Source organism: Amphibalanus amphitrite, unplaced genomic scaffold (genome assembly GCF_019059575.1).
Source record: "Amphibalanus amphitrite isolate SeventyFive unplaced genomic scaffold, NRLGWU_Aamphi_draft 000016F_arrow, whole genome shotgun sequence".
NCBI classification, from domain to species: domain Eukaryota; kingdom Metazoa; phylum Arthropoda; class Thecostraca; order Balanomorpha; family Balanidae; genus Amphibalanus; species Amphibalanus amphitrite.
In genome coordinates this window covers 151,999-177,419 of record NW_024881512.1, presented here as the reverse complement: position 1 = coordinate 177,419, position 25,421 = coordinate 151,999, and the positions used below count along the sequence as shown (strand labels likewise).

Here is a 25,421-nt window from a genome sequence, read left to right as displayed (position 1 = left end):
TCCTTGTTAAGGGGTTCTAACAAGAGCTGACTAGAGGGGTTCCGGTTACGCCCTTAACGTGAATAATGGATGAACGTTATTAATACGTTTGTTCAGGCAGCAACTAAGGAACATAGTTAGCTGCAGGGAACAGACAAAAACGTGGTTTCTGCGTCACTCTACACAGAATCAATGCGTGCAGAGCAGGAAATTGAGCTGCAGTTTCGCAGTACCGGCGCTGGTATTCCCGTAGGTGACAGGAGTTGGGATTAGTTGCCGCCTGAAATGATCGACTGAGTCGCAAGAAACAGGATGTGACAGAAGTATGTGTTTGATATTGCTCTAATGTCGTTCACTCAAGTAATGCGTGTTCTGACAAAAATGTCTGTTGGAGACGGCGTGAACAATGCTTGAAAAAAAACATCCTGCGCCGTCCGTCGGAGTCCTGAACGAACTTTTACAAAGACTGACAGAGCAGACACCCGAGTGCAGGTGAGAGTGAGACAGTGATTCAGAAATGCTAAACAGCCATGCGAATGATTTAAGTTTATTTCATCTAATCGCCGGCACATTTGAAGTTCAAATTCAGATTCATTAGAGCACCAATTTGTTAATGATGGGTGACATTGGCAGAAAAAGAGTTGACGATCCATTCATCCTTATAATCAGAACTAAAAAATGACCTAAGCTCTCACCCACCTTCCGAAAGCCTCTGACTCAGTACCCTCACAGATCCAGCCCGTCGTAAGGATCTTCCTTCTCTTCCATATCTCCGAAGAGATGCCTTCGGACAGTCTCCCGTGGGGAAAGACACTTGCTTTCTCACTAAATACCTCTTCGCTTTTGTAGCACTCGTAACAAGAGTTTCCTTTATTTTCATCGACTAGTCTCAGCTTTTTTCCTTGGCCGTCTTTCAAACACTCATCGCTGATGTTTTCTATCCTGTTATTTGTTTCGATATTGTGTGCTTCATTAACGTTCTTGAAATGGATTGAGTTATTGACATTTTCCAAAAGCATGCAGTAATCCCATTTATCGCTCACCAATGAGCATGATCCATTCATGTCCCTTAACTTGACTTTATCTATGGCGGACGGAGAAGCGGCGTTCATTTGTAACTCTGTGTTTCTGTGACTACTCTGTGTTAGCTGGATGTTAACAATTGATCGGTCTCGTTCGTCCTCCGATACAACCCGTTGCTTCTCGGCTGGTTCCGCAGCATGACCGGCAGCCGCGAGCGCTAGTCTACTGCTTGCGGGTATGCATGTTTCTAAATCCAGAGCCTGTCTCTGTCCAGACTGAACAGCACCTACTCCTGATCGTGCTGTTCCTTGAGCATCTGCTGACTGCAATGATGTCCCAGGTGTTCCTAGAATGCATGCGGTCGGTGCTGATGAACCTGGCGTTACTGTTGGCGGCAGCACTGAAAGTTCACCATCCTCAACTACCGTTGGCGGATGCTCATCCTGTGTCAGTAACACTGCTGCTGTTGGTTGTTGAGCCGCCGTCTGTTCATCTTCCTCCGCTGATGATACAACTGCCGGTGGTCCCCCCACTCTCGGCTGGCGCTGGGAGCAGGCGGTGGAGCGCCGCCGCACCCCGCGCAGAACGGCAGCAGGTTCAGGATGTCCCGAGCAGCACAGCACCGCCTCCAGCCACCGCTGCACCCGCAGCACCAGGACGCACCACCAGTCGGGCTGCATCAGGGCAGCTCACTGCAGCGCCGCGGCAAATGTCAGCGGGGCCCGCAGTCACGACCGTGACCCACACCGGGCCGTCACAGCGTCACAGGCCGGCCGGGCCCGTCATCCGCAGGGAGCTCCGCCCTGTCACAGTGAGCTCCGTCATCGGCGGGAAACTCTGTGCTGTCACAGGGCGACAGTAATGACTGAATGCTGGAAATGTCTTGTCAATCTTCCTTTTATCTCTATGTAGTATCGAGAGAAGAGGGTCGGAAAAGTGTTTCAGGTCGAAGAGCGTATTAGGTCGAAAAAGGAGCCTTTGGACTGATGACCTGTGCCTAGCACTCAAGTCCCATTTTGATCCTGCCCCAGTCCAGTTCGCCCTCTCCACCCCAGTTCGTTCCCCGTGTCTCAGCCGGTCACCCTCCACACCACCCCGGTCCCAGGGGAGCTCCCGGGCCGGCGGCGGCCCTGCCACCGAGGTCGGTGTCGCAGTGACGCCTGGAGGCCGTCCCGTCTGACACTGGGAGAGAACACAGCGCCGGGGAGCTGACACACGGACTGGACGGACACGAGACAGCCGCGGGAGGCGCGGCGTCGACCGGGGCCACCGGCCGACACCAGCGGCGACACGGGGCCAGGGTGGCGGGGTGATGGAGGCGGTACGTCAGGCGGGGGCAGTGAAGTGAACGGATGTGAAAATGTTGCCTGCTGTACAATGCTTTGCTGAGGTGGTCAGCTGGTTACGTCTTATACCAACTTCTTTTCAAAACACAATACTATTTAGACGTAAACAAAGTCCCCAGCTGGGCTTGATTGCTCCCTCGGTAGCAGCAAAGTCGATCGGTGGTTAAATTCGGGTAAACTGCTTTCGAAGCTCACTATTTTATGAACCCATATGCCCGTCGCCGCGGCTACAGCAGCTAAGGCAAAATTATTTGATATAAAAAGGGTGTGTTATCACATAAAAATGTCTGGGATGGTGTGGAACAGGTGCACATGCATTAACAATCGAGCCATGTCTCACCTTGGGATGCAGGCTGAACGAAACAACTATCGAGTCGGAGTGGATGACGTTAGTAACAAAATTAGATTGAACACAGGAATAGCTGCAGTGATGTGAGAACGGAGCCTTCGTCAACATACTCCAATATTCAGACTAGTCTAGGCAAGCCAGAATGATAGCGCTCTGGTGACATTGAAGATACAAATCACTTCTAGGAGATGCAGAATGGGGTCGGAGCTATTCGTTACCATGGCACAATAATCCAGCACTCCATAGTAACATCGGAAAGTTACCCGAATTAATGCTTCCCGAAATGTAAATCGATTCCAGTTAAGTTGGGCCAGTTTAGCGGATGACTTGCCCCTGACAACCACATATCCATCCCGCTCAACTTTAAACTGTAAGCATCATGCGACCAGCTATCTCGACGCTCGACAGTATCAAAACTTCTGAAGAATGTTGACTACCCTGTTAGATATTTCATCAGACCACTTAGATAAGATGTTTATATTAGCTTTAAAAGCATGTCGCTGACAAAGTGACAAGGTTTACATGTACCAAAAGTACTTAATATACATCGTTAAGCATTGCCCAAAGACACATATGAAATATGCTGCTTGCCTTACATTGCTAACAACTGGTGGCATTGCATACACAATACTACACTTTCGACACAACATGACGATTCAACCTAACATCTCGGCCACCACTGCTGTCGCCTGATGCTAAGATTTTTCAGCTATGACCTAGCGTTTCTGGTTCGAATTTCAACTAAACCCAGGCAGCCATCAGTGCGTAACGATGAGCCTTTTCTGATCCGATAGACAGCCTGTTTCTTTTTCGGTCGCCGCGCTGGATAACCTGCTTATCGACAGCGTGCGTCGAAATAACTCTCAGAGTGGTCGAGCGAAGTTGCTGCAGTCAAAGCACAGAAATATCGGGATCATCGTTCAATCGAGCATGAGCGCGCCTCCATTCCATCGTCTTTCTATAGGTGGAGTTGCCAGGCAACTAAGAGGTACGATGATCAGAGAGGCGTGTCTTTGAGCCCAGGACGTCCCCGAGTACAGCGATCAAGGCACAGCCACGCGGAGTGCACCTGTTTTAGCGAGCATGCAGATGACTGGAAGCGGCACAGCCGGGCGGCGGGTCCGTTCGAGCGACCTGGGTGACCTGTCCGCCGGTACGGGCACCTAAATTAGATCCAGGCCGCCGTGCATATACGGGAGCTAAAGCCGGATTGCACCCGGGTGCGGCGGGTGGTGCAATTAGTCGATCGGCCATGCGGGCGGGGCGTGAGAGACTCACATGTGCACTGATAGAAATCGACGTGATTACACCGACCGAGTTAGGAACACTGGCATACATGATGTAATTGTGCACCTATTTATATGCGCATTGCAAAGTAGGACACGATGAGCGAAGGACGTATGCAGATAGTTTACAATTACGTAGATGCCCAAGATGAATTGCTAATAAACAGAGTCACTATGAAATATTTGCTATTACGCTACCTACTCAGCAAGATGTTCGCACGCTGGGCTACATATTCCATTCAGCCTTAGGAACTTTCCCTCCGATACCAACACTCCCAGCCCCACGAGCAGGAGACAAAAAGCCAGCCCTCAGCTCCAAACAACCAACTACCCCTCCCCCTCCCCTCCGGCGGTGCCTCAACAAGTCGCCTCTAACCTGTTACACCCATCTCAGCACCAGAGCGGTGCGCCAATTCCGCCCAGGCGTCCGCAGATTCCGCCCAGCCCTCTGCGCCCCGGAGGACGGCGGAAGCGGTGCGGCGTGCTCTGCATGACCCCGTCGCCGGCGACGTTACCAGGCGGCCGTCGGCGCGTCGCCGGCGACACTGGCCGGCCAGCAGATGAGCGGCCTAATCGCCTCATTAGGGGGCGCACCAGACGGCCGCCGCCACCGCGCCGCGGCCGGAAACAGTCTCTCTGCCCGCCCTCAACTTGGCACAGATATGAAACGAGAATTAAATTGTCACGGGACGCATACTAAGAGGGATGATTGGTCACGCCGACGCACACAACAAAGGCTGGAGACGACAAAAGGCAGAAGAAAGGTTTCGTAGGTAATAGGACAAATTTCATAGGTCAAACGCAAGAGAAGCAAAAAGTTCTTGCACAGAAGAATGCAGGCCTTCCGCCCAAAAATACCGGCAGATGCACTCAGAGAACGGCAACTCGAAAAAGAAATAACACATGACCAAAATAAGGAACATAAAAAGCGGCCATGCTTTTGGCGGCAAGCACACTCCGGATAAATCATTTTAGGCTAGAAAAACACAACAAACTACAGCACATCGCAAAGGGATGTAGGTGAATTATGCAATAACGGCTCATGGATAAACAATTACACATACACTGCCGCCTGCAACATGTCACATATGCTGCACATTATTTTGCGGCTGTGCACGGGCTTACGTCTCACGCGGTCTGAGTTATGTTCCCGTGCTCATAACATGGCACACAGCGCCATATTAATCACCAGACGTCACAGCCCATGAACAAGCACAGCATGTCAGTCGAACCTACATGCAGGAATGACTGCTGCAATATTGCAGTCACTGCGCTGCGGCAAGGCCATCGCGGTAAAAATGGTGGCACGACCGAGCTCAGCACCGAAACTTTAGCCGTTTACCCTAGCAGAAACACTGAATCGTGAACGTCTTGTTGGACAGCGGGTGCACAAACTGCACAATGCACATTCGATCGCAAGAGGTGAGCGCCGAACTTCAAGTAGGACGGGTAATAATTCACCTGAGTTTATTTGTGGAAAAAAAGTCAAAGAAATCATTCTTGAAACTTAACAAAATACAAATAGCGCTCAAAATCCAAAAAGATAAAGAGTCCCACTTTGCACAGGATAAAGAACGGCGAATCACACACATCAGCTGCTGTCCTAAACGAATGAACTGGAACCGTTTTCTCATCCCGTTGGATGTATGGGACCCACTGCAGCCAGGGAGATACATGAGCCGGTCTGTACGGGGCCTGATAACATTGGCTCCCCTGACAGCGACCGTTCGTCGCCCGGGACGGCCTCCATCCCCCGACGTTCGGGAATGGGCGGCCGTGTTCCCGTCCTCAGGCACCGACAGGGGGCTAACAGGCAGATGTGTCAGCGTCAGGGAGGGCCAGGTGCCGCAACAGAGGCCGGGCTGAGGGTCCAGTGTAGTCACAGGGTCCAGCCTCGTTTAAAGGGCCTTAAATCCCATCTGGTCGCAGGCAGTCGTGACCGGTTATGAGGTTCCCGACTCCAGCCTATCGAGATAGCGCTGAAACCGCCACAAACACAGCGCGGTGCGTGAAGCCGCTGATTTAGCGCGGATCGTGGGTGGCTCTCAGGATATGATGACCGATTATGAGTGGATTTGGGGACTCCAGCGCCCTGATCGGAGTGAGCCCACGACCACAGGTCGATAGCAGCACCGCCGCGGCTGGCGGTGGGAGCACCTGTTGCACCGTGTCAATGTGACGCTGACGCACTAGAATAGCCAGCCGTATCGGCAGCTACGATACGATCCCGGTGTTGTTTACGCCCAAAGGATCAGCAAACGTGCGGCTGCGTTAAAAATTAATTACAACGGGTCATTACACGCCCGTGCGGCGTGCAGTACCCGACTCCGCGGCAAAAATATTCAACGTAATAAGAATGGGGAACAGCTGAAGGACCGCATAGTAAGACGAAAATTCGAGCGTATGAAATGAGCACGTAATGGCATGCATCGAACTAACCTGCTCCGTCTCCGAAAGGGCAGGTAGGCAGTGTAGGTGCACTGCTCCTCTGTGGGGAACCCGATATCGACCGAGGTGGAGCGCACGGGCGGCCAGTCGTTCACCTCCAGCAGCATGCCGGACTCGAGGCTCTGCGTGTGCCGCGGAGACAGGGAGGGCTCGGCGGAGGCGCAGCGCCGGATCGGGCCCGCCGACGGCCGGTCAGCCATCTCGGGCACCTCTAGCCAGATCTCCGTGTACTCGCCGATGTCGCTGCTCGAGCCGAGAAACCACGACCGGTCGGCAGAGTCGGCGGCCGAGTCGCGCGACAGCTGCGACGCCGTGGTGCCCAGTGAGATCTGGCGCGAGCTCTGGCGGCTGGGCGGCGCCGAGCGGGCCGCCAGAGAGGTCTGTCGGGTCGGCGGGTGCGTCACCAGCGAGGCCTGTCGACTGGCCGGAGCTGATGACACGTTCATGGACGTCTGTCGCGGCAAGTAGTGGTGCGCGTGCACCGGCACGTCGTCAGAGTATCCCGAGCTCTGCCGAGAGAATGACGAGTAGATGGAGCTGTTCCACGAGCGACAGGACAGCACGGACGACTGGCGCGAGTAGGTCGAGCCGGCCGACCTCCCCGAGCCTGCCGACGGTATCGAGCTCTGCCGCGACGCGTCCCAGTCATCATCGTCATCCTCTTCATCGGGATCGAGATCGGCGCGCTGCAGCGCCGCCTGACGCTCCAGTTTCGGCGACGGCGAGCGGCAGATGCGGGCCGGCGGCTGCGGCGACGGGGCCGGCGACAGAGACGACCCGCTAACCGACGAACAGGACGAGTGGCGCAGGTCCAGCGACGAGGAGGTCGAGTTGCGGCTGAGCGTGACGCGGATGGGACAGACGCCGCGCGGCGGCTCCGGCGGCGGGCTGCCGGTGCCGCCGCTCTCTTGCGACGAGTCGTCCCGGGTGCCCCTGCGGCCCAGCTCCTCCATGCAGACGCAGTGCCAGCAGGCGTGCGGCGTGTCCCGCCCGCCGCGCTCCGAAAACAAATAGCGCCGCCGCCGGGTCCGCACGCTCGACGTCTCGTCACACTCGTCCAGGCTCTTGCTCTTCTTGGCCGACTGAGGCACGCGCAGGAATGATGTGACTTTGGCCCCTCCGACTCCGCCTCCGGTGACGCCGCCGCAGCTGCCGACTCCTCCGAGCTGACCTCCTCCGTCAGCGGCCCCTCCGCCCGCTCCCGGAGATTTGCTGAGCTGCATTTCATCAAAGCTGGCTGACCGGATCTGTTTGGGCACCTCGAGGCTGCTCTGCGCCTTCAGCTCGGTCCCGCTGGGCGTCTTGGAGCGCGTGAATGGGATGCGCAGTCGCTGCATGGTGCTGTTGGTGGCCGGGCCGGCGTCTTCCTGAGGTCAGGTCTCTGAGTCTTCACCTCAGCGTGCCGGCGAGGTCCGCCAGCTGAACGCGGGTCCGGCAGCCCCTCGGCAGCCTCCGCGGCCCATGGCCACCGATAGTCCTGTCGCCTGTGGTGGGTGGTGGCTGAGTGAGCTCCCCAGGACGCGTGCTCACTGCTTTGACTCACTGCTGCTGGGTCCGCGGTCCCCTCGGGGTCCCCGGGGAGGGTACAAAAGGCTTCTATAGTCACTCCTACCAATAAATTACATCGTTACACCTTGTCGTGGCATTTGTTAAAATGTATTCGTCCTATTTATGACTATTTTCGCATAAATGTATTCATATTTTTATGCATCAGGGTTAAGTGTGCTCGAGACCAAGCATTTATGAACTTGATCGCTACGTAGACTATGCGATTTGCAAATCGAAGTTGTTATTTGCTAAGCAGACTTGTAGTGTTGTGTCTCGTTCAGATGTGGTACACAATTTTTAAATACGTTGATCTTAGGAAAGTGCACATTAAGTAACACGACAAAAAAAAAAAAACGATGAAAACAGCCTATCATGATTACGACTGTCCACGTAAATGAACAGCAGAATTGATCTCACAAAACATTGATTACTTCACTCCGAAATTGCTCGCCGTCGCATCAAAGCGTTCGATTTCCGATTCCCCAAGTCGTGAATGCCGTGGCGCCATGTTTAGTTATTCCGAAACGAAGCGACCAATGACCATTGACCATAGACTATCAATGATGCAGCGAGGAGCGGTGTGCCATTATTGGAGAGAGAGAGAGAGAGAGAGAGAGAGAGAGAGAGAGAGAGAGAGAGAGAGAGGGAGAGGAGGAGGGGAGAGAGGGAGAGAGAGAGAGGGGGAGGGGGAGAGAGAGAGAGAGAGAGAGAGAGAGAGAGAGAGAGAGAGAGAGAGAGAGAGAGAGAGAGAGAGAGAGAGAGAGAGAGAGAGAGAGAGAGAGAGAGAGAGAGAGAGAGAGAGAGAGAGAGAGAGAGAACATCCGTGCTCTACACGACAAAGCTCGGCTGCTTGCCAGCAGCGCGCAGCATCTCTGAGAATTGCATTCAAGGCGCGTTTTCTGTGAATAATTCCCACCACTAGGGCGGCAGCTCACGCCTGTTTACCGGCACGGACCGCCCGGGCATTGATTGCGAGCTATTCTGGACTAGATTGGCTCATTAAAGATTTATCAAGGGAATACAACTGGTGCGCGGGTGTAATTATTCATCGGGTTTTGTCGGCGGAATATCACAATCCGAGCAGGAAAATTCTGAATAATGAAATGTGACGCACTCTGGCCTGAAACGCCCCCGCGCTGAGGGCAACGGGCGCGAGCGAGTAATAACGACACAATATTTTACGGCGGCCATTCTGCTGAGCAGACACATCTCGCCCGCCCTGCCGGCTGCTCGGCCGGGGGATGACGGCGCGTCATTGGGGTCACGGGTGGGCTCAGCTGCGGCTGCGGCTGCGGGCCGGGGTCAGCGGGTCACCGGTCGCCGGGTCAGCCCGCGGCCACCGGGGACGACCGGTGACCGCCGCACCACCAGCTGCCACATCTGAGGAGGAAGCCGGCAGACGCGCCGCCCGTCGTCCGGGGGCGTCCGACGACCGGGCGCGCTCGTAACGCGCCGGCCGAATGGCCCGACCGGCCACCGGGGCCGCCAATGGCAATGTCGCCCAGACGAATTGGCCGATACGGCCCGACAGGCTGGAATTATCCCATCTGGGCCGCGGCGACCCTTACACGAATTGAGCACCGGCGCACGGAAATAAGTGTCGCCTGCTATTCCGTTTGAGAGGGGTGATAAAACACGTCAGATGCATAACGAGAAACCTAATTGAATCATTGAATTCAACGGAACTGTTGTGTAAATCTGCGACTGTTGGCTTACCATCACTTCTTCCTTCTGGGTTCCTAATGACTCAGGTTGTTTCAGTGTAAAGTCAGCGTAATGAATCCATACACATAAAAATAATGCAAATGCACATTGCAGCGTATGCCTAAGAAGTTCCGGAAAATCTTGATAGACTATCTTCAGATAAAGAAAGAGACCAATACGAACAAAGCACACTGAAGTGGTGATCGACGAAACCAGCTATCGCAAACCCACTTGATACTCGAACTCGATATCAAACAAAAGCCGACCTCGACACGGAACTAATCGAGGGCGCCGACACTTAACGCCGCCGCTTTCACCCGCTCACGTCCAGTCGAGCCCCCATTGCCCGCCTTGTTCCCCATTTTCACGTCCGATACCGGTGACAGCGCGTGGCCGCGTGGCCGACTGGGTACGTTTGTCATGCACCAGCTGCGTCCTGGCCAGGGCCACGACCGGACCGGCGCGTGACAAGACTACGGCGGCGGACGGACGGCGGTACCGTACTGTCCGTTCGCGGCGCGCGGCGCGCCGGAACGGATCTGTATTCCGCTCGGAAACCGACCGGTGAACGGTAGCCGTGACCGCCGCCGACACAGCCCCGAGTTTCCACAGCGGTGCCGCTCCACAGCTGAGACCCGCGGCAGTCGGTGGAGGGAACAGATCGACCGAAACTCGACGCATTTCGGTAAAAAGGAGTGTCAGATTCTGTGCGAGCATTCGTTCTTGAGGACAAATCAGGTTGCAGTTACCAAGCAACAGCTCTAGCTATTTCGATGCTGAAAGTCGCTTAAACAATGTTGCGCAAGCATCGCCCTAAATTAAAGAAATAGATTGTTAGCGTGTCCTCCGATCAACTCCTCTCCCTGTTTGGCTGTGAAAGGCCGTCAACACCCGGGTTTATCTTCGCCTCCAGCTCTGTGCGAGCCACCGCTTCGTCAAACCCGGGTGGACGACGAGGGTCGTTTGGGAACAAAGGACAGGACGGTGATGATGGGGATGGTGGGTGGGCAAACACTCCGCGCACCCGTTGTACACCGCGGCTCGGCTCACACTGCGCGTGTTATCGGCCGACCACGGCGGGGCCGCCGCGGTTCTGTTTGTTCTTCTCCACCCTTCTCGTCATCGCCCCCCCCCCTCCCCCTCCCCCTTCCCTGGACCCCACTGGCTCGGTGTCGCGTCGTGTCACCTCGGCCCGCTAATCACGATTCAACGTCCCGTTAATGCTTGATTAGCATGTCCTCCGATCAACTCCTCTCCCTGTTTGGCTGTGAAAGGCCGTCAACACCCGGGTTTATCTTCGCCTCCAGCTCTGTGCGAGCCACCGCCAAACACCCCAAAGGAACCAAGGGTATGTGTATTCAGATTGATTGCGGCGCACTTGTCACACCCAATGACACTCTGGTCATGAGAGGAGCGCTCTGATGCGTCATATAAACAATATGGCTTCTGTCACGAGACCCGAAGGGCCTCTTAACCTTCGCCCTGGTGGGGGGGGGCCATTTTGGCCCCCCCCTGTGGTTTTTCAGCGATAACTCAGAAACCACTTGAGTTAGCGCCCTGAAACTTTGTATAGCTGTTTATTCAACATTTTTACATCATGTCCTTTTTTGGGGGGTTCGGGTCAGGTCAGGTCAGGTCACAAGGTCACCAAAACTGACACCACCTCTAAAAAAGTTCAAAGCTCTCTCAAAGGCACAGCTTTTATCCGATCGATGTAAAATTTACAGTACTTGAAGATGTCACCCAGCTCTACAAAATGGCTATCTCGGATTTTTTATAAATGTGACCTAAGGTCAGGTCAGGTCATCGCTGCTCCCCATTATAAGTCAATGGGAGAATCGAAAAGTAGTTGTTTTTCAGCTAAATCGGGCGTGATTGTTCCTATATTTCGTTATTGAAGTGTCTTGGGTCAGCAAATCACAGCCCATGTGAAACCATTTGCTTGTGACCTCGCTGAGGTCACGCTAGGTCATCTCCCTGGTCACCAGAGGTCACCAGCGGTTTTTCTGCACTTACTTGTTATTGAATAGAGATAGAGACTCCGTTCGACGTTTATCGTGTTTGTCTCGTCAATGCGGATCGAATGATATGCAGCATGACCTATTTCGGTAAGGTCATGACCTTGACCTGAGGTCAAATTTTCAAAATGACCTTTCGAGGTCAAACTATATATCATTCGACGCGTCTCGACGAGCCAAGCACGATGGTGCATGAATCGTTTCTCTATTTTCTCGTGAATGCATGCTATAGTTAAAAACATTTTCAACGAAATTTGCCAAGTTGACCTTGCATGACCTCTGTAGGCCAAACCGTTGAGCTGAGGTCAAATCTGACGAACCTTGGCGAAAGAGCTTGAAAAGAGCTATCGATTGCTTTTTTCCGCGGCTCTCTAGCTCTTCTAGTTTCCGAGCTACAGCGGAATATGTCCGGCAACACCGAAAACACTGAAATTTGACCTATGATGACCTCTAGCGACCTCAATATTGACCTTAGCGAAAAAATGACCGAAATACTTTCGAACGTACTTGTTATGGGCTTTCGTTTGCTTTTTTCCGCGTCTTCCTAGCCCTCTTCGTTTTCGAGTTAGACGGGGGGGGTCATTTTGGCCCCCCCCCACCAGGGCGAAGGTGGCTCAGACCCACACCAGGGCGCGGGTTAACGGAGCAATCCCGGCAGGCACAGAGCGCAATCTGTCTGCCACACTACGGGCCTGAGTCAACACCAAACCAGCCGCATTCCTCGAGCCAGCGCGGTTCGAGCAGCCGCCCATAACCCGGCATTGATAACCAGGCGACGAATTGGCGCCGAGTCGTGACTGCGCTCCAAAGACATATGCAAATCCGCCGAGCATAAAATCATCGACTTTGGTTTAATCATATGTTGAAGTGTCAAGAGCTAAGATCCGGGTTGGGTTTCATTATCAACGAAGGACCGAGAATCAAAGATTTCTTAGGAGAAAATATCTAGTTAACGTGAACCTCTGCATAACTAGTGATAACTCTTACAGCTTTAGCTATCCGACGGCGCCCTAACCGTCTGTTTACACAGAATCTGCGGTACTCTGACGCAAACACAGCACACACACTTCACCGCAGCCTCGCCTGTCGGCGTGCGATGGGCGCTTCTGGTCACGAGCTTGACGTGACCCGAGGAACAAAGGCCCGGCAAACAGAGCCATTGTCGACCGTCCCCGGCCGTCGTCGGCCGTCGCGCCGTTGCCGACAGCAGCGGAAGACGACATTGTTCAGTGCGCGTGTCGTGCCGGTCCGGTGTCGGGGAGACAGTTGAGTCGGAGTGACGGCACGCACCAGGACACGTCAGACGCAGGGCACGATTAAAAGGAGCCGGCCGGTGGAAACGTAAAAACCGACTCCGTCTTGTGTTCCCCGCTCATCATCCAGCGCTTTCATCTTTTGTCCTAAGCTAGACTAAGAAAGTCGGGAGCGAGCGTGGTGTGTTTAAACCAGTATCAAAGGTTCAGACAGCAGGCTCCAGAGAAAGTGAAATTTCGTGAGCTCAGCTCTACACTCAGGTCACCGAGGTTGCTATAATTAAGTCAAGAGCAGAAAAAACGTCTGTCAAAGCAGTGAATCAAAGCAACATCAAACATGCGCCTTTGCTCGGGCCGAGCGGCGAGCTCCGAGCGGTTGGCGGATATCGGAGCTGGCTCCGGCCAGCCGGATGTGGCTGCCTTCCCGCGAGCAGCACGCTTACCGACGGGGAGGGGAGAGGCACTCACGTACTGGTAGTCCGGTAGTGCTCGGGCTATCCCCGCCTCAGCGCGCCGTGAGCAGGAGGCCGGCAGCCGTTCGGCGTACCGGGAGAAAGCGACACCCACTCACCACATGACGGACAGGTGTCGCAGCGCTCCACGACACATGCTCGCCAATTAATGACGGATTTAGGGCTAAAAAGTTACAAAACACCCAGACTCTACAATCTCAGACTGAATAGGGAATATTTCTCCCGTTCGCTCCCCTCCCCCTCTCTCTCAGCAGCAGTGGCAGCGTGTATCATATTTAAACATAAGCACAGTGCAGAGTTCAGTTCCGTCTCGAGGGGGCGGCGCGGCGGCGAGCTTCAGGATCTGGCCTCCTGTCGCGGTCAGTCAAAGTGCGTCTCACTATCTGGAGGTCACCGATAGCGACGGCGCCCCTCCGCCGACGCTCGCTCTGCCCCGCCCACAGCTCCGACATGTCATCGGCCGTCACCGCGCCGCCAGGATAAGCGGGCTTAATTTCAACATTGTTGGCTTTAATAGGCCGGCGGGGCGGCATTTTGCACGGCGTTTGAAGGCACGAGATGACAGGAGCGCCTGACATGACGCCGCTCAAGTTCGTGGGACGATCGCAGGGTAGCCGGCGATAAAGGCCGACCTGTCACGTGACGGACGACGTGGCTAATCGCCTATCGGCGGGCGGCGCCGATAAAGGCCCGGTAAACCAGAGAAGTCACATTCTCGGATGAGGCGACCGCCAATACACCAGTGTTGAAGCCGCCATGTAATCCCCCAACTCTCGCCGCGGCTTTAGAGACGAGCTGGGAACACGCCGTGTCAATCCACTCAACAGCGTAGTGGAATGAATAGGAGGCGTAAGGTCAATGTTCCGGAGTGCCCGGCGCGACGAGAAGCAGACGCAGATTGTCAGCGGAAAGTTCACAAACAGGGTACGATTTCCCCAGGGACGCAGATGCACGACAAAACCGAGAGTTATGCAGATTGAGAAGGAGAGAAATAGTAAATAGAGGGGAAGGGAGAGAGAGAGAGAGAGAGAGAGAGAGAGAGAGAGAGAGAGAGAGAGAGAGAGAGAGAGAGAGAGAGAGAGAGAGAGAGAGAGAGAAAGAGAGAGAGAGAGAGAGAGAGAGAGAGAGAGAGAGAGAGAGAAAGAGTTGGGAGGCAAGAGAGGGACGATCGAGAGTATATACGAGCCGAGCTGAACCAGAAATGTCAACAAGTAGCCATTCGCAGTCGATGGGCGTGAGTGCCGGGGGCTGTTTGAGCACCTGTTTACCTCAGTTCGCAGCGTGCGTATCCTGATGTAAGTTATCGATCCCTTGGCCTAGTTACCGACGGGTAACGCTGGCTTTTTAGATAGCAGCGAAAAAAAAAACTATACTCGCTGCATTTCACAACTCGCCCTACCGTCCCTAGGGAAAGCGATGTGAAAATATGTTTTTTCATTATCACAGCCTTGCCTTTTCTACAGCTTTGACCCTGGATAGTCGCAAATTGCGGAAATTGGATAGTCTGGAAAGCGATTTGACGTCCATGTACAAAGCAGAACAGCCCGTCAGGAGCAGTAGGAATGCGGAACGAACATACATTGCAGTTCAAGACGTTGTCGAATGAAGTCATACTATTGTTTATATGTAAGCCCATGTAATGGAAAATACCATGGATACGTTGAACCTTCCTGATCTGACTGGCTTCCGTAGCGAATCAGTACAGAATGAAAGCCTGTGTCTTTACGATGTCGGGAGGTCAGCGGATCTCGATCAAACCCATGTTTACTAACGCACACATCAAAAGCCTCCTGCGAGAAACCAACCACTCTTACTAGCGCATGTTTCGTGACCTGCACCGGCGGCCGATTTACCTGGTGAGCTCGCGGGTCTTGCGGCGCTCGTCGTAGGCCATGCCGTACCATCCTCCTCCGAGCATGGCGATCCAGGAGGCCGGCAGCAGCTGCAGCGGCGAGCCGGTCAGACTCCAGTCCAGCATCGCCCCGCCGCACACCGCGGCCAGCAGTGGCCAGCCGGCGGCCAGCGCTGGACCAGCAGACCAGACCAGCAGGGATCAGCAGCAGTTAGCCGGCGGCCAGCGCTGGATCAGCAGACCAGACCAGCTGACCAGACAAACAGGGATCAGCAGCGGCCAGCACTGGGCCAGCTGCTAGTAGCGGCCAGGAGCCGATAGTGTGTCTTTACAACCAACGACCAACGTCGCTGTCCAGATTCAGCTGCAGTGGCCAAAGAACGACCAACACCCAGCTAAGCAGCTTCTCTCCAGCCGGCGCACAGCAGGTCACAGTCGACACACCACACCACCAAACGAACACCGCGCGTCACTCGTGGACGCCCCAGCACACACCGTAACGCCGCGACGTGACGCGGCACACTGTGGGACGGCGGCGCGGCGGAGCACAGCGGAGCAGCGGTACCGCGCGCCACGTGACCGTCGCCCGCGCGGCACACTGCCTCCCGCCGCGCCGCCACCGCCACCGCCGCGGTATCCACAGCTGACTCGGAGCCCAGTGTAAATATTGACAGAGCGCGACTCGAACCGGCGACCCGGGGCCGCACACGCGTGCCCCGTACATCAGACGGCACGTGGCGCGTGGCGCACGGGGTGGTGTGCAATATGTGCACGGCACGTGGGGAACACCACCGTCCGGCACGTGGGGAGTCGCCGGCCGACTTGAGTTTCACGCGCTCCCGTAATGCACCAGATTCAGAAATCCGAGCCCCGATCGGATAACGGACCGAATAAATCGCCACCCTCCAAACATGTCACCTCTCTGGGTCCGACCCAGGTCAATATCAACCAGTCTCGAGTCGCGCCCGGCCGCCTGAAGTCGGACAAAAACCCGACACGGGTGCCGGCACAGACCACGCCCAGCCGACTGCAAACAGGCGCGTTAGATCCGGCTGGCGGCGCCTATCTAAAGCCGGTGTGCCGGCGGCGGGGGAGTGACGACGACCTGATAATACAGCAGCGGAGACCGCCTGGCAGGGTATGAGGAGGCAAAACCGAACAGCGCAGCTCGAGACGGCCTAGAGAGGGAGTCAGAGACGGCTTGGAGAGAAGGGCAGAGCCGGGGTGCGTAAACATGTGCCTCCCAATGGGTTATGGATGAAAACAGGGAGCCACGCAGACAATAAAAGATGTTATTACTTGGAACTTGGGCAAAACATGCTACAAAAGTGTTGGGTGTAAAAAGACGGAGTGATACGCCAAAAGGGAGTGGAAAAGTATGTGGGCATTCGACCCAGCTTGTATCTGTCAAAAAGTAGATAGAAAGTTACGTAAGTGCGAAACGTTGAAGTTACATCAACCGACACATTGTTTATTCAACTTAAATGCCTATGCTTGACAAGAAGGTGTGTATATTTGACCGACCGGCTGCAGGAATGTCTCATCTATCTGGTGGCTATCTGATAACTATCAGGATGGAAAAGTACTGTGTGCAATGTGCATAGCTATGCGTCATGACTTATAGCAAAGAAGTGGAGTTTAAAGGCATCTTATCTTATGATCCATTTTAACTTGCTGTATCATTAAATGAAGGTCATACTAAAACATATAAACAAGCATGTGTTAAATGGGAGCAACGTGGTAAAACAACAAGCCAACCTATCAACTCTACCCGTACGTATTTCATTCACGTTGCATATCCCAAAGATGATTCGTTAATTTTCTACTACAAACGCGTTTTCCCCTTCCCCTGAAAATAATGGTCGCAGTATCGCTCTGTTTATGGCTTTATTCGTAATTCAATCATTGCTTGTATTTCAGCTTGGCCGCACACGATGTGAACTACTGTCATCATTAAAACAAAATTAGAAGTTTCTGGACTACTTTCAATCTACAAATATTAGAAATGAAACATTGAAACTGGCCGACGTTTGTCGTAACTGACGAGAATAGCCGCCGGCATTGCCGTCCATCGACTGCTGCCTTCGGTCCACTGACGTCATCATCTCAGACGGAGCTCTCGGCGGACCGCCCATGGCCATCAGGCGGGGAGAACTGAGCAGTGAACAGTCGGCGGTTCTGCAGTGAACAGTCCGCGGCTCACGGACCAGCTCAGTATGCGTCTGGAGCGCCCGGTGCGCACTGCGGCCCCGGCCGGTATATGTGCCACTCTGCCGTCCTCCTGACCCCACTGACCGCCCGCCAGTGACGTCCGCCGCGCCGGGCGCAGAGGTGAGCTGACGGAACTGGGCACCGGCCGACTCCCTGCGCGGCTATTTCCGAAATTAATGACGGGAATTCAGCTCAAGTGCCGCGCCCGTCCAGACGAGTCGGCCGGTGGCTCCGGCGCGCACGGCGACCCCACTGCGACGGTGACCGGTGAATGGGAGCCGGAAGGACCCGGTCCGGCCGGCAGCCAGCAGATATGAGATACGGGAAGAGATAACTGGCAGCGAATTCACTGGCGGCGAAATATGGCGCAGTGCCACCAGATGGTGGCCGCTGAGAAGATGTTTCGTCCATCAGTGGGAAAGGACGGACTGATGTTGAAGAGTGGCAATGCCTATGTAAATTGTCATGCAAATTCGCTAAGCTTATCTAGTCATTTCCTTGAAATGGCTTTGGCCTTCGTTAGACTCTTGTTCTAAACCTCAAATATGAATCAACGATGTGTGAACTCGAGGTAACATCTAATCGAAGCATATAAGGATGTAATCGAAAATCGAATGGGAATTTCCCCATAGAACTAATGCAATTCTAGTGATGTGCGAATAAATCATTGGAACGGGCACATAAAATTTTTACAACCAAATAGGTACCAAATATTGAAACGAAGTTCAAATACGGCAACTGGCTGATGCTCATGTCGATCTTTTCACGCAATTCGAAATGATATCATCCCAGCCGTCGGCTGGGGACTCTCAATATACCTAACGCGAGCATCACGTCCTACCAACGCCAACAGAGCCATGATCCACCGCGAATTTCCCCCGCAGGGAAATCTCCTCGGGTCACCTCCTCCTAATACGTGCGAAAATGGCCGCTGTGCGTATCTTAGAGAGGACTAGGTTCCGAGGCGAAGGCTGCTTGCAGCCAGATGAATTCTGTCCAAGAAATTAACACGCCGAAATCCCGCCGAACGAATGTCAGCGGAACTTTGAGGTTCAAAAGTCGGCTGCCACGAGTCTCCAAGTTCGCTGAGCGATCGGTCACGCTCGATAGGTCAGGGACCCGTCAAAAGCCGTCAATGATCCGTCCAGGGGGTCGGAGATGTATCAGCTGATGATATCGACAAGTTGCCAGGAGCTACATCAAACCGTCGCCGCCGGCACTGGTAAAACTAACTTCTGCACAGTCATTTCAAACTGGTGCCGCTGTTTATATAAAGGATGACTAGATCTGAGGCAATGTCCGATCACAAACAGAAGCATCGTCAGAGACTGAGGCGTCTGTACAGGAAGGTTTGAAATTGAAAACAGGACGGCCGATGCAGAAAAAAAACTTGTTTTGCGAACAATGAGATATGCACCACATATTTATGCAGAGCGAGCAAATTCGGATGGTATCGTTGCACAAGCAATGAAGGCGTCTTTAAAAAAGTACCGCCAAAATCAAAACTTCAAAGTGGAAAATATTTACATCAAGCGAATAGTCTACCTGTAGGTGAAAAATATAATTAGTAACAATTAGCATGTTATAGATTGATCTTTTACGACCTAATTAACAAATTATGCACAATTCGATACATTCACAAGCCTGAATGGCCAATTTTTAATTGTCAATTTATGCGTACCTTTACTAAATATGAGAAATTTGACAATGAATCACGAAAGCATAGTAGATGCAAAAAACCTAAGCAAATCGAAACAAAAAACCTACTGGGCGTTCTTTTAAAGGCACGAATGATTGCAACTAGCCTAGGTTTTGACATTAGATAGATTTTTGCACATAAAAAAGAGCATGATAAAAATACTGCAAACACCGTTTCCTTGAAGCCCGATGTGGTTTGAAACACGCCTTTTCATTCATATCTGCACTGAGATAATTACGATAACCTCCTTGCGTGTGTTAAATTCCCTCTTATGTACTCATAATGCACATAGCTTCTATGCATCGATGAAATAAAACCCTCTTATCTAACCACTGTCTACAACCGCCTTCCATCAAAATTAGATAAGCTACCAAAAATCCCTTTAAGTTATTACCAGGAGCCTTGAAAGCAGCAATGCTATTTGATGCATTCACCTTGCCCCAGTGGACCCCATATGGTGCCGGGAGGGAGCGGGGACCCACAGCAGTGAGCACGCGTCCGATCTGCGGTACACCTCCCGTCAGTCACCGACGCCGGTACGGTGAGAGCTGTGTCCAGATCACCGGTCACCGTGGTCGGTCTCACCGGGTCACCGGGGTCGGTCTCACCGGTCACCGGGGTCGGTCTCACCGGTCACCGGGCTGCCTCAGCACCTGGTAGGGTCGGGTCAGGTCAGGCCGGACCTCCGCCGGCCGGTTCCAGCTGACCTGACCTGTCCAGTAGTCCACCTGACACCGCTCCCACCCTCCCGGCCCGTTGTGAGCCGGAGACCAGGCGGCCGGCCGTCCGACCTCCCCTCCCGGCCCGGCGGCGACTCCCCGCCGTCGGACACACACCTCCGGACCGCGGCGCGCCGGTCACTGCCCGTCGCTGCCGACGGCGCGCCGGGTGGCCGTGCGCGCGGCAGTCGCTGCCGACGGCGGCACCGTGCGCGGCCGGCCGCCTTCACTGATCAATGTCGACGGCCGACCGACGGATCGCGCACACACACACAAACAGTGGTGCTCGCACAAAACCGTCAGTCACCACACGAGTTCGTCACAGGAGAGCGATGAAGACAGGGAGACAAAAGCTTGAGACAGAAATGTGAAAACATATGTTCGATTATATGGGATACTATCGGAGCGTAATATGGCGCATGGACAAGGACAATCATAACCCGCGCACCGACGGGGGGGGGCGGATATCCGCCCCCCCTGAGGTTTTTCGCGGATAGCGGGAAAACCGCGGCGCGTAGCGCCGCAAAATTTGGTATGACTATTCTCTCATCAATTTTACACATGGTGTGCAAGTTTGAACTTCCTAACTTTTAAGGTCAGGTCACCAGGTCACTTTGAATGACCCAACCTCAAGTCACTTTTTTGCAACTTTGTCACCGTGCCAGAGCTACAGTAGATGTCGGAGGCCTTTGAAAGTTGCAGGATGTTATTAGGTCATTAGTAGCTACAATTTGTATATCTCGGAATTTTGATGTCGGTGACCTAAGGTCAGGTCAATTTCGCGACCTCCCCATTATAAGTCAATGGGGGAAAAATCAACTCCCTGTTTTTACCACTAAAACGGGTCGGAATGGCCCCATATACCATACATGACTTCACATACGATCAACCTTCACTACCTTGAGGTCTGTTTTGCTGTTGGGCAGCTGTAAGGTCATGTGACGTCATCAAAGGTCACCAAAGGTTTTTTGCCAATAACTCCTTACAGGAACAAGATACAGCCGCGCGGATGGTCTCATTGTGTTCAGCTCGTCAAGACGCATCGAATGATATACATGATGACCTCGAGGTCACGTGACCTGAGGTCAACCTTTGACCTTGACCTTTCGAGGTCAACATATATATCATTCGATGCGGATTGACGAGAGGATCACGATGATGCCCTTAGTTTGTTCCTATCTTGACTACTTCGAAAGTTATTCGAGAAAAACCCTCTCCATATCTAGCGCCGCCATTTTAACTTTTTCGACCCCTGTGACGTCATCTTTGACCTGACCTGAAAATGACCTTAGTAAAAATTGTAGACCTTGTCCGTGCGTATCCGATGCCGTTTACCGCTTGTCGCTATCTTGCTTCGTTCTCGAGATCTCAGGGGGGGGCGGTCATCCGCCCCCCCCCCCCCCGTCGGTACTAAGTTGGCGCAGACCCCCGTCGGTGCGCGGGTTAAATGATTGATGATGAATGCTTAATGACGACATGCGCGCACGCAACACGTATAATACATACTAGAGGTCAGTATTAAAGCTGTATTGACATGAGCATTAGGTACTCATGTTCTAGCTATCGGGCTGAAGAAAAGTATTCCAACAGGTGCCATCAATGATTGTCCGCGTACGTTCCGCAGGTGGATACCTCAATAAAGGCTGCACTGACCAGCAGCTACAAATGCAACTACATTCAACATCAGGACGACAACTTTAGTTGAGACATCACGATATACATCTGTACACGTCTCCTGGAGGCCGTACGGTGAGTTTATTCGGACACGCCAGGCGCAAATGAATAACGCATTGGATGGTCCTCATGTATGCGTGATGTCTTTTGGGCGCGGTGTTATTGAATATGGACGCAATGCAGATGACATTTGATTACACGACACTCATTGAGGTCAGAGGAAGAGGGAGGGGAGAGCATGGGAGGGAGGGAAAGAAAGAACAAAGAAACCAAATGAGAGACCAGCACCAAATGGTAGCGCACAGACGCGATCGGCATATTGTGCGGTATACGGCTCCTGCGGCCCCAGCCTGGGACCGAGTCCGACTGCTCCTGACAGGCGCCTGCTGGTATATTGACCATTCCTATGCCGGAACGACTCTCAAGGGGAGGGGAGAGTCGGTACCGCCATCACCACCACCGCCCACCCTGCGCCACACGCCACTGTCGTGTGCGTCACCGCCGCTAAACGTCTTAGATTTCCGAAATCATGATAAATTACCGAAAATTGCCGGTGTAATCATGGTAAATCGCTCTCCCGGAGCGGGGACCAGCGGCAATCACTCGCAGGCCTGCGTTCCAATGCGGAGAACACAGAATGCCGGAGACATGGAAAGTGCCAGGAACGCGGGATGGAAAAAGGATAATAAGGAAAAGATGCCCGTGCTGAGTGGGAGGAAGAAAAACTGAAACATGCCACGCCTCTCCGATTATAATCAGTGTTGTACGACGTGCTCAGCTCTAATTGAGGTGCGGTGATAAACCAATAAGCAGCCATGCGCGAAATCACCTTCTTACCACTCCTCAGTAGAAAGAATAAAGATGATGAATGAATAACGCGACACGTTTCCATATGACATGGAGAACGCACGGCGGGACGGCCTGTGGGGCGGGGGCAGCGCAGACTACAACACCGGGGAGGCTGCCCCCCCCCCACCTACGGGCCGGCCCAACCACCACCACCAGGGAGCAACGCGCGGGATGGGGGGGGGGGGCGGGCGGTAACAACTCCAACTTCGTGAACTTCCGCCTGCTCTCCCTCCCCCGGGCCATGTAAACTTCCGAACCGAAACACTAGAATCCGCCAACTCTAACGCAAGAACGAGCCGAATGTCGTCACCCAAGCTCCCGACTACCATTCTCGCGCCGTTGCCAGACAATTAGCTAGCCCACTCGCGGCTAGATGAGCTATTCTGGAAGGCGCCGACCCGCTGGGCATGAGGCGACCCGTGTCCTGCTCTGTGGGCAGATACCTACCGTGGGTGGATGGATCGTAATGATATGATATTTGAGCGCGCTGAGCTGACCACAGCAAAAGAGGACGACACCGGACACAGCCGGGGCTCAAGAAGCCCGAGTTACGCATGGAATTGATGTGGGATAGTCGGACGCGGAGCTAAATCGGGAGCTGAGGACGATCGCCTGGGAGTGACGCGGCGACGCAGCGCGGTTCAGCGTCAATACAGCTGTGACAGTCTGTCAATGACGGGAGTGGCATTCCACCAAAGAGGGCCTCACTCATACGGACGAGGGGCCAGCTGAGGGGAAGCAGGGAAACGTGGGTGCCGAACCAGTTAAATATTTGCTCATACTCCAGTTGGCTGTAACAGAAAAACGGCATCCTAACTTAACGTTTTCGATTTCACGAAAAAATAACCCATATCGAAACTGATCGTAGTTGTTAGCCGTACAACTGACATTCACCTGCGCGTTTGCCGTCCATTGGCAATTCGAGATCATTCGGTAGATGTGTAAATTTTCCAGACTTCCACATAGTTCTCACCACTGCGCACCGATCACCCTTCGATCCGCTATCGGTTGCAAAGACTGGCGAGTGAGCCGAACCCAGGTCAGCGGATGACGGCGAAGCCAACAGCCCCCAGCACACATCCCTACGGTGTGTGACGAACCACCCTTTAGTGCCCTGGAACCACCATGACATGGAAACTGGCCAGACTGCTGGGTAGGTCCTACCCAGCAGTCTGACCAGGTGTGACCAGCCGCGCCGGGAGAAATCACGATCCACGAGGGGCGCCCTGAGAGACAAGCCGATGTGGCAATGCCATTAAGTCTCGGGTCGATAGTGCTCCAACAGCGACAGAGAGCGCCACGGTGAAATGAATGGCACAGGCGCTGTCCAATAACGGAATGGTATTAGCGAGCTATCGACAGTGCCCGGCGGATGGCTGAAAAATCGGCCACCCATTTCACCTGTCATTCGCCAAAGGCACTATCTTAGGCTCCACTTCTTTCATCGAGATCTGGATAGCAAAATAAAATATACGGCTGCAAAGGAGTACTAAATTAGAAAGGTTATAAGGTGAAACGGAAGTCAGACAGACATTTTTCAATGTGCCTGAAGAAGCATGAGGCTGAATCAGGATTTAGGCCATCTGCCTGGAGAAAAGATATTTTGCAGCAACTAGCCATATAAGCAAAGTATGATTAAAGGAAAACACTACTGGGTGAATGAGAAGCAAACTTGTTCAATCCGGTATGCGTGCAACAGTGAGACAGTCTGAAGCCTTTGGCTATGGTTCAAAGGAATTAATCCAGAAAATTTGAGTTACTTTTAAGTCGCGGGACTGCTTCTCAAGAATACATATGTATGTTTCGGTCCAGACCATTGGTCTGGGAATTAATTGGATACCGATTATGTCTTAAGCAGAAGATTGCGCAATTAGGTAGCTGCGGTGAGTAGCGCAAAACATGGGCTAAGTGATGCGCTTGAACACCTTTGATGCTTTGCTTTTGCAGAGCAAAAATTGTCAAAGGCAACTAAGTCTGTTCGTATTTTGGCCAGTTTTTTTCTATCAAGCCTTATTTCAATGCAGTGACTTCAGAGGACTCAACAAGAAAACCTCAACCACAGCTCAGAGGATTCTCTTTAACCCATACTCATCATTCAGCGTAATGCGATGGTTCCAGGCAGCGATACAGCTACACTATTTACTCGGGACTACATTATGCAAAACTGAATACCCTGAAAGAATATCGGATGGATTCACACGTTAGAATACCGCTGAATTCGAGGATCGATAACTGGCCAGAGCTGCCAATGGTCGGCCTACGTCCATGCGTCGTTCTTCAGTCACAAGCTGCGGCGAACTCCGCGACGTCAAACAATACGTCATAATAAATCCTAGCTACACAGAAAAAGACGGTGTGTAGGCTTTATCGCTTATAGCAGTCAGAGAGATAATAAACACAGAGAGTAGAGCAAACACCAACTCCGGCCCTTGTCCGCGACGATTACAGCTCGCTGACTAGTCTGTGAGTGATGTGTCTGTGTCAGCGTTATAACTACACGAACACACTGACAAAGTTAGACGCGGTCTTCATTCAGTAAGGGAAAGGAATGCACCAAGATATTATTAAAGGAGGACTGGCTCGGAACAGACAGACGAGGCTTCTGAACGGCCACGGACCGTAGACAGACAGAGCCGCCAGGTCACAGCCAGGTCGGCGTCTGTTCCCCGCCACTCGGTCTTTATCGGCGCCGGAGGAACATTTCCCGGGGCAGGGGTGACATGGACGGGTCACAGACCATCCACAAACCCGATCACCGGGGTCAGAACAGAACCGCACGGCCTGCAGAGGCGCACAAACGACACAGCAGGGGTGGCAGGCCACGGCTGGAGGCTATTTTAGGTGGATAGTCTGCCGGGCGGGCCGGTAAAGACTGCAGGGGGTGGTTATTTTTTGTAATTCTTATAACTAAATTCTACCCAACGTCAGCGACTAAGCACTCACCAACCGGCCGAGCCATGTTGTCAACAGTTCAGATCTCCCAGTGCCTT

The 25,421-nt window shown here is 53.3% G+C and overlaps 1 protein-coding gene across 10 annotated transcripts in view; it reads right to left on the bottom strand.

Annotated features, from left to right (window-relative positions):
- The window catches only part of LOC122386865 (eye-specific diacylglycerol kinase-like), a 180,068-nt gene that overhangs the window by 62,077 nt on the left and 92,570 nt on the right, over positions 1–25,421 (bottom strand). The window contains exon 1 of one of the 10 annotated variants that reach the window (XM_043376594.1): positions 15,281–15,610. The exons of the other annotated variants lie outside the window; for them this stretch is intronic. Within the exon in view, the coding sequence (XP_043232529.1) occupies positions 15,281–15,405 (125 nt within the window). The 5' untranslated portion in view covers positions 15,406–15,610. Of the gene's footprint in view, positions 1–15,280; positions 15,611–25,421 lie in introns of those variants that run through there. 10 annotated transcript variants of the gene reach the window in all.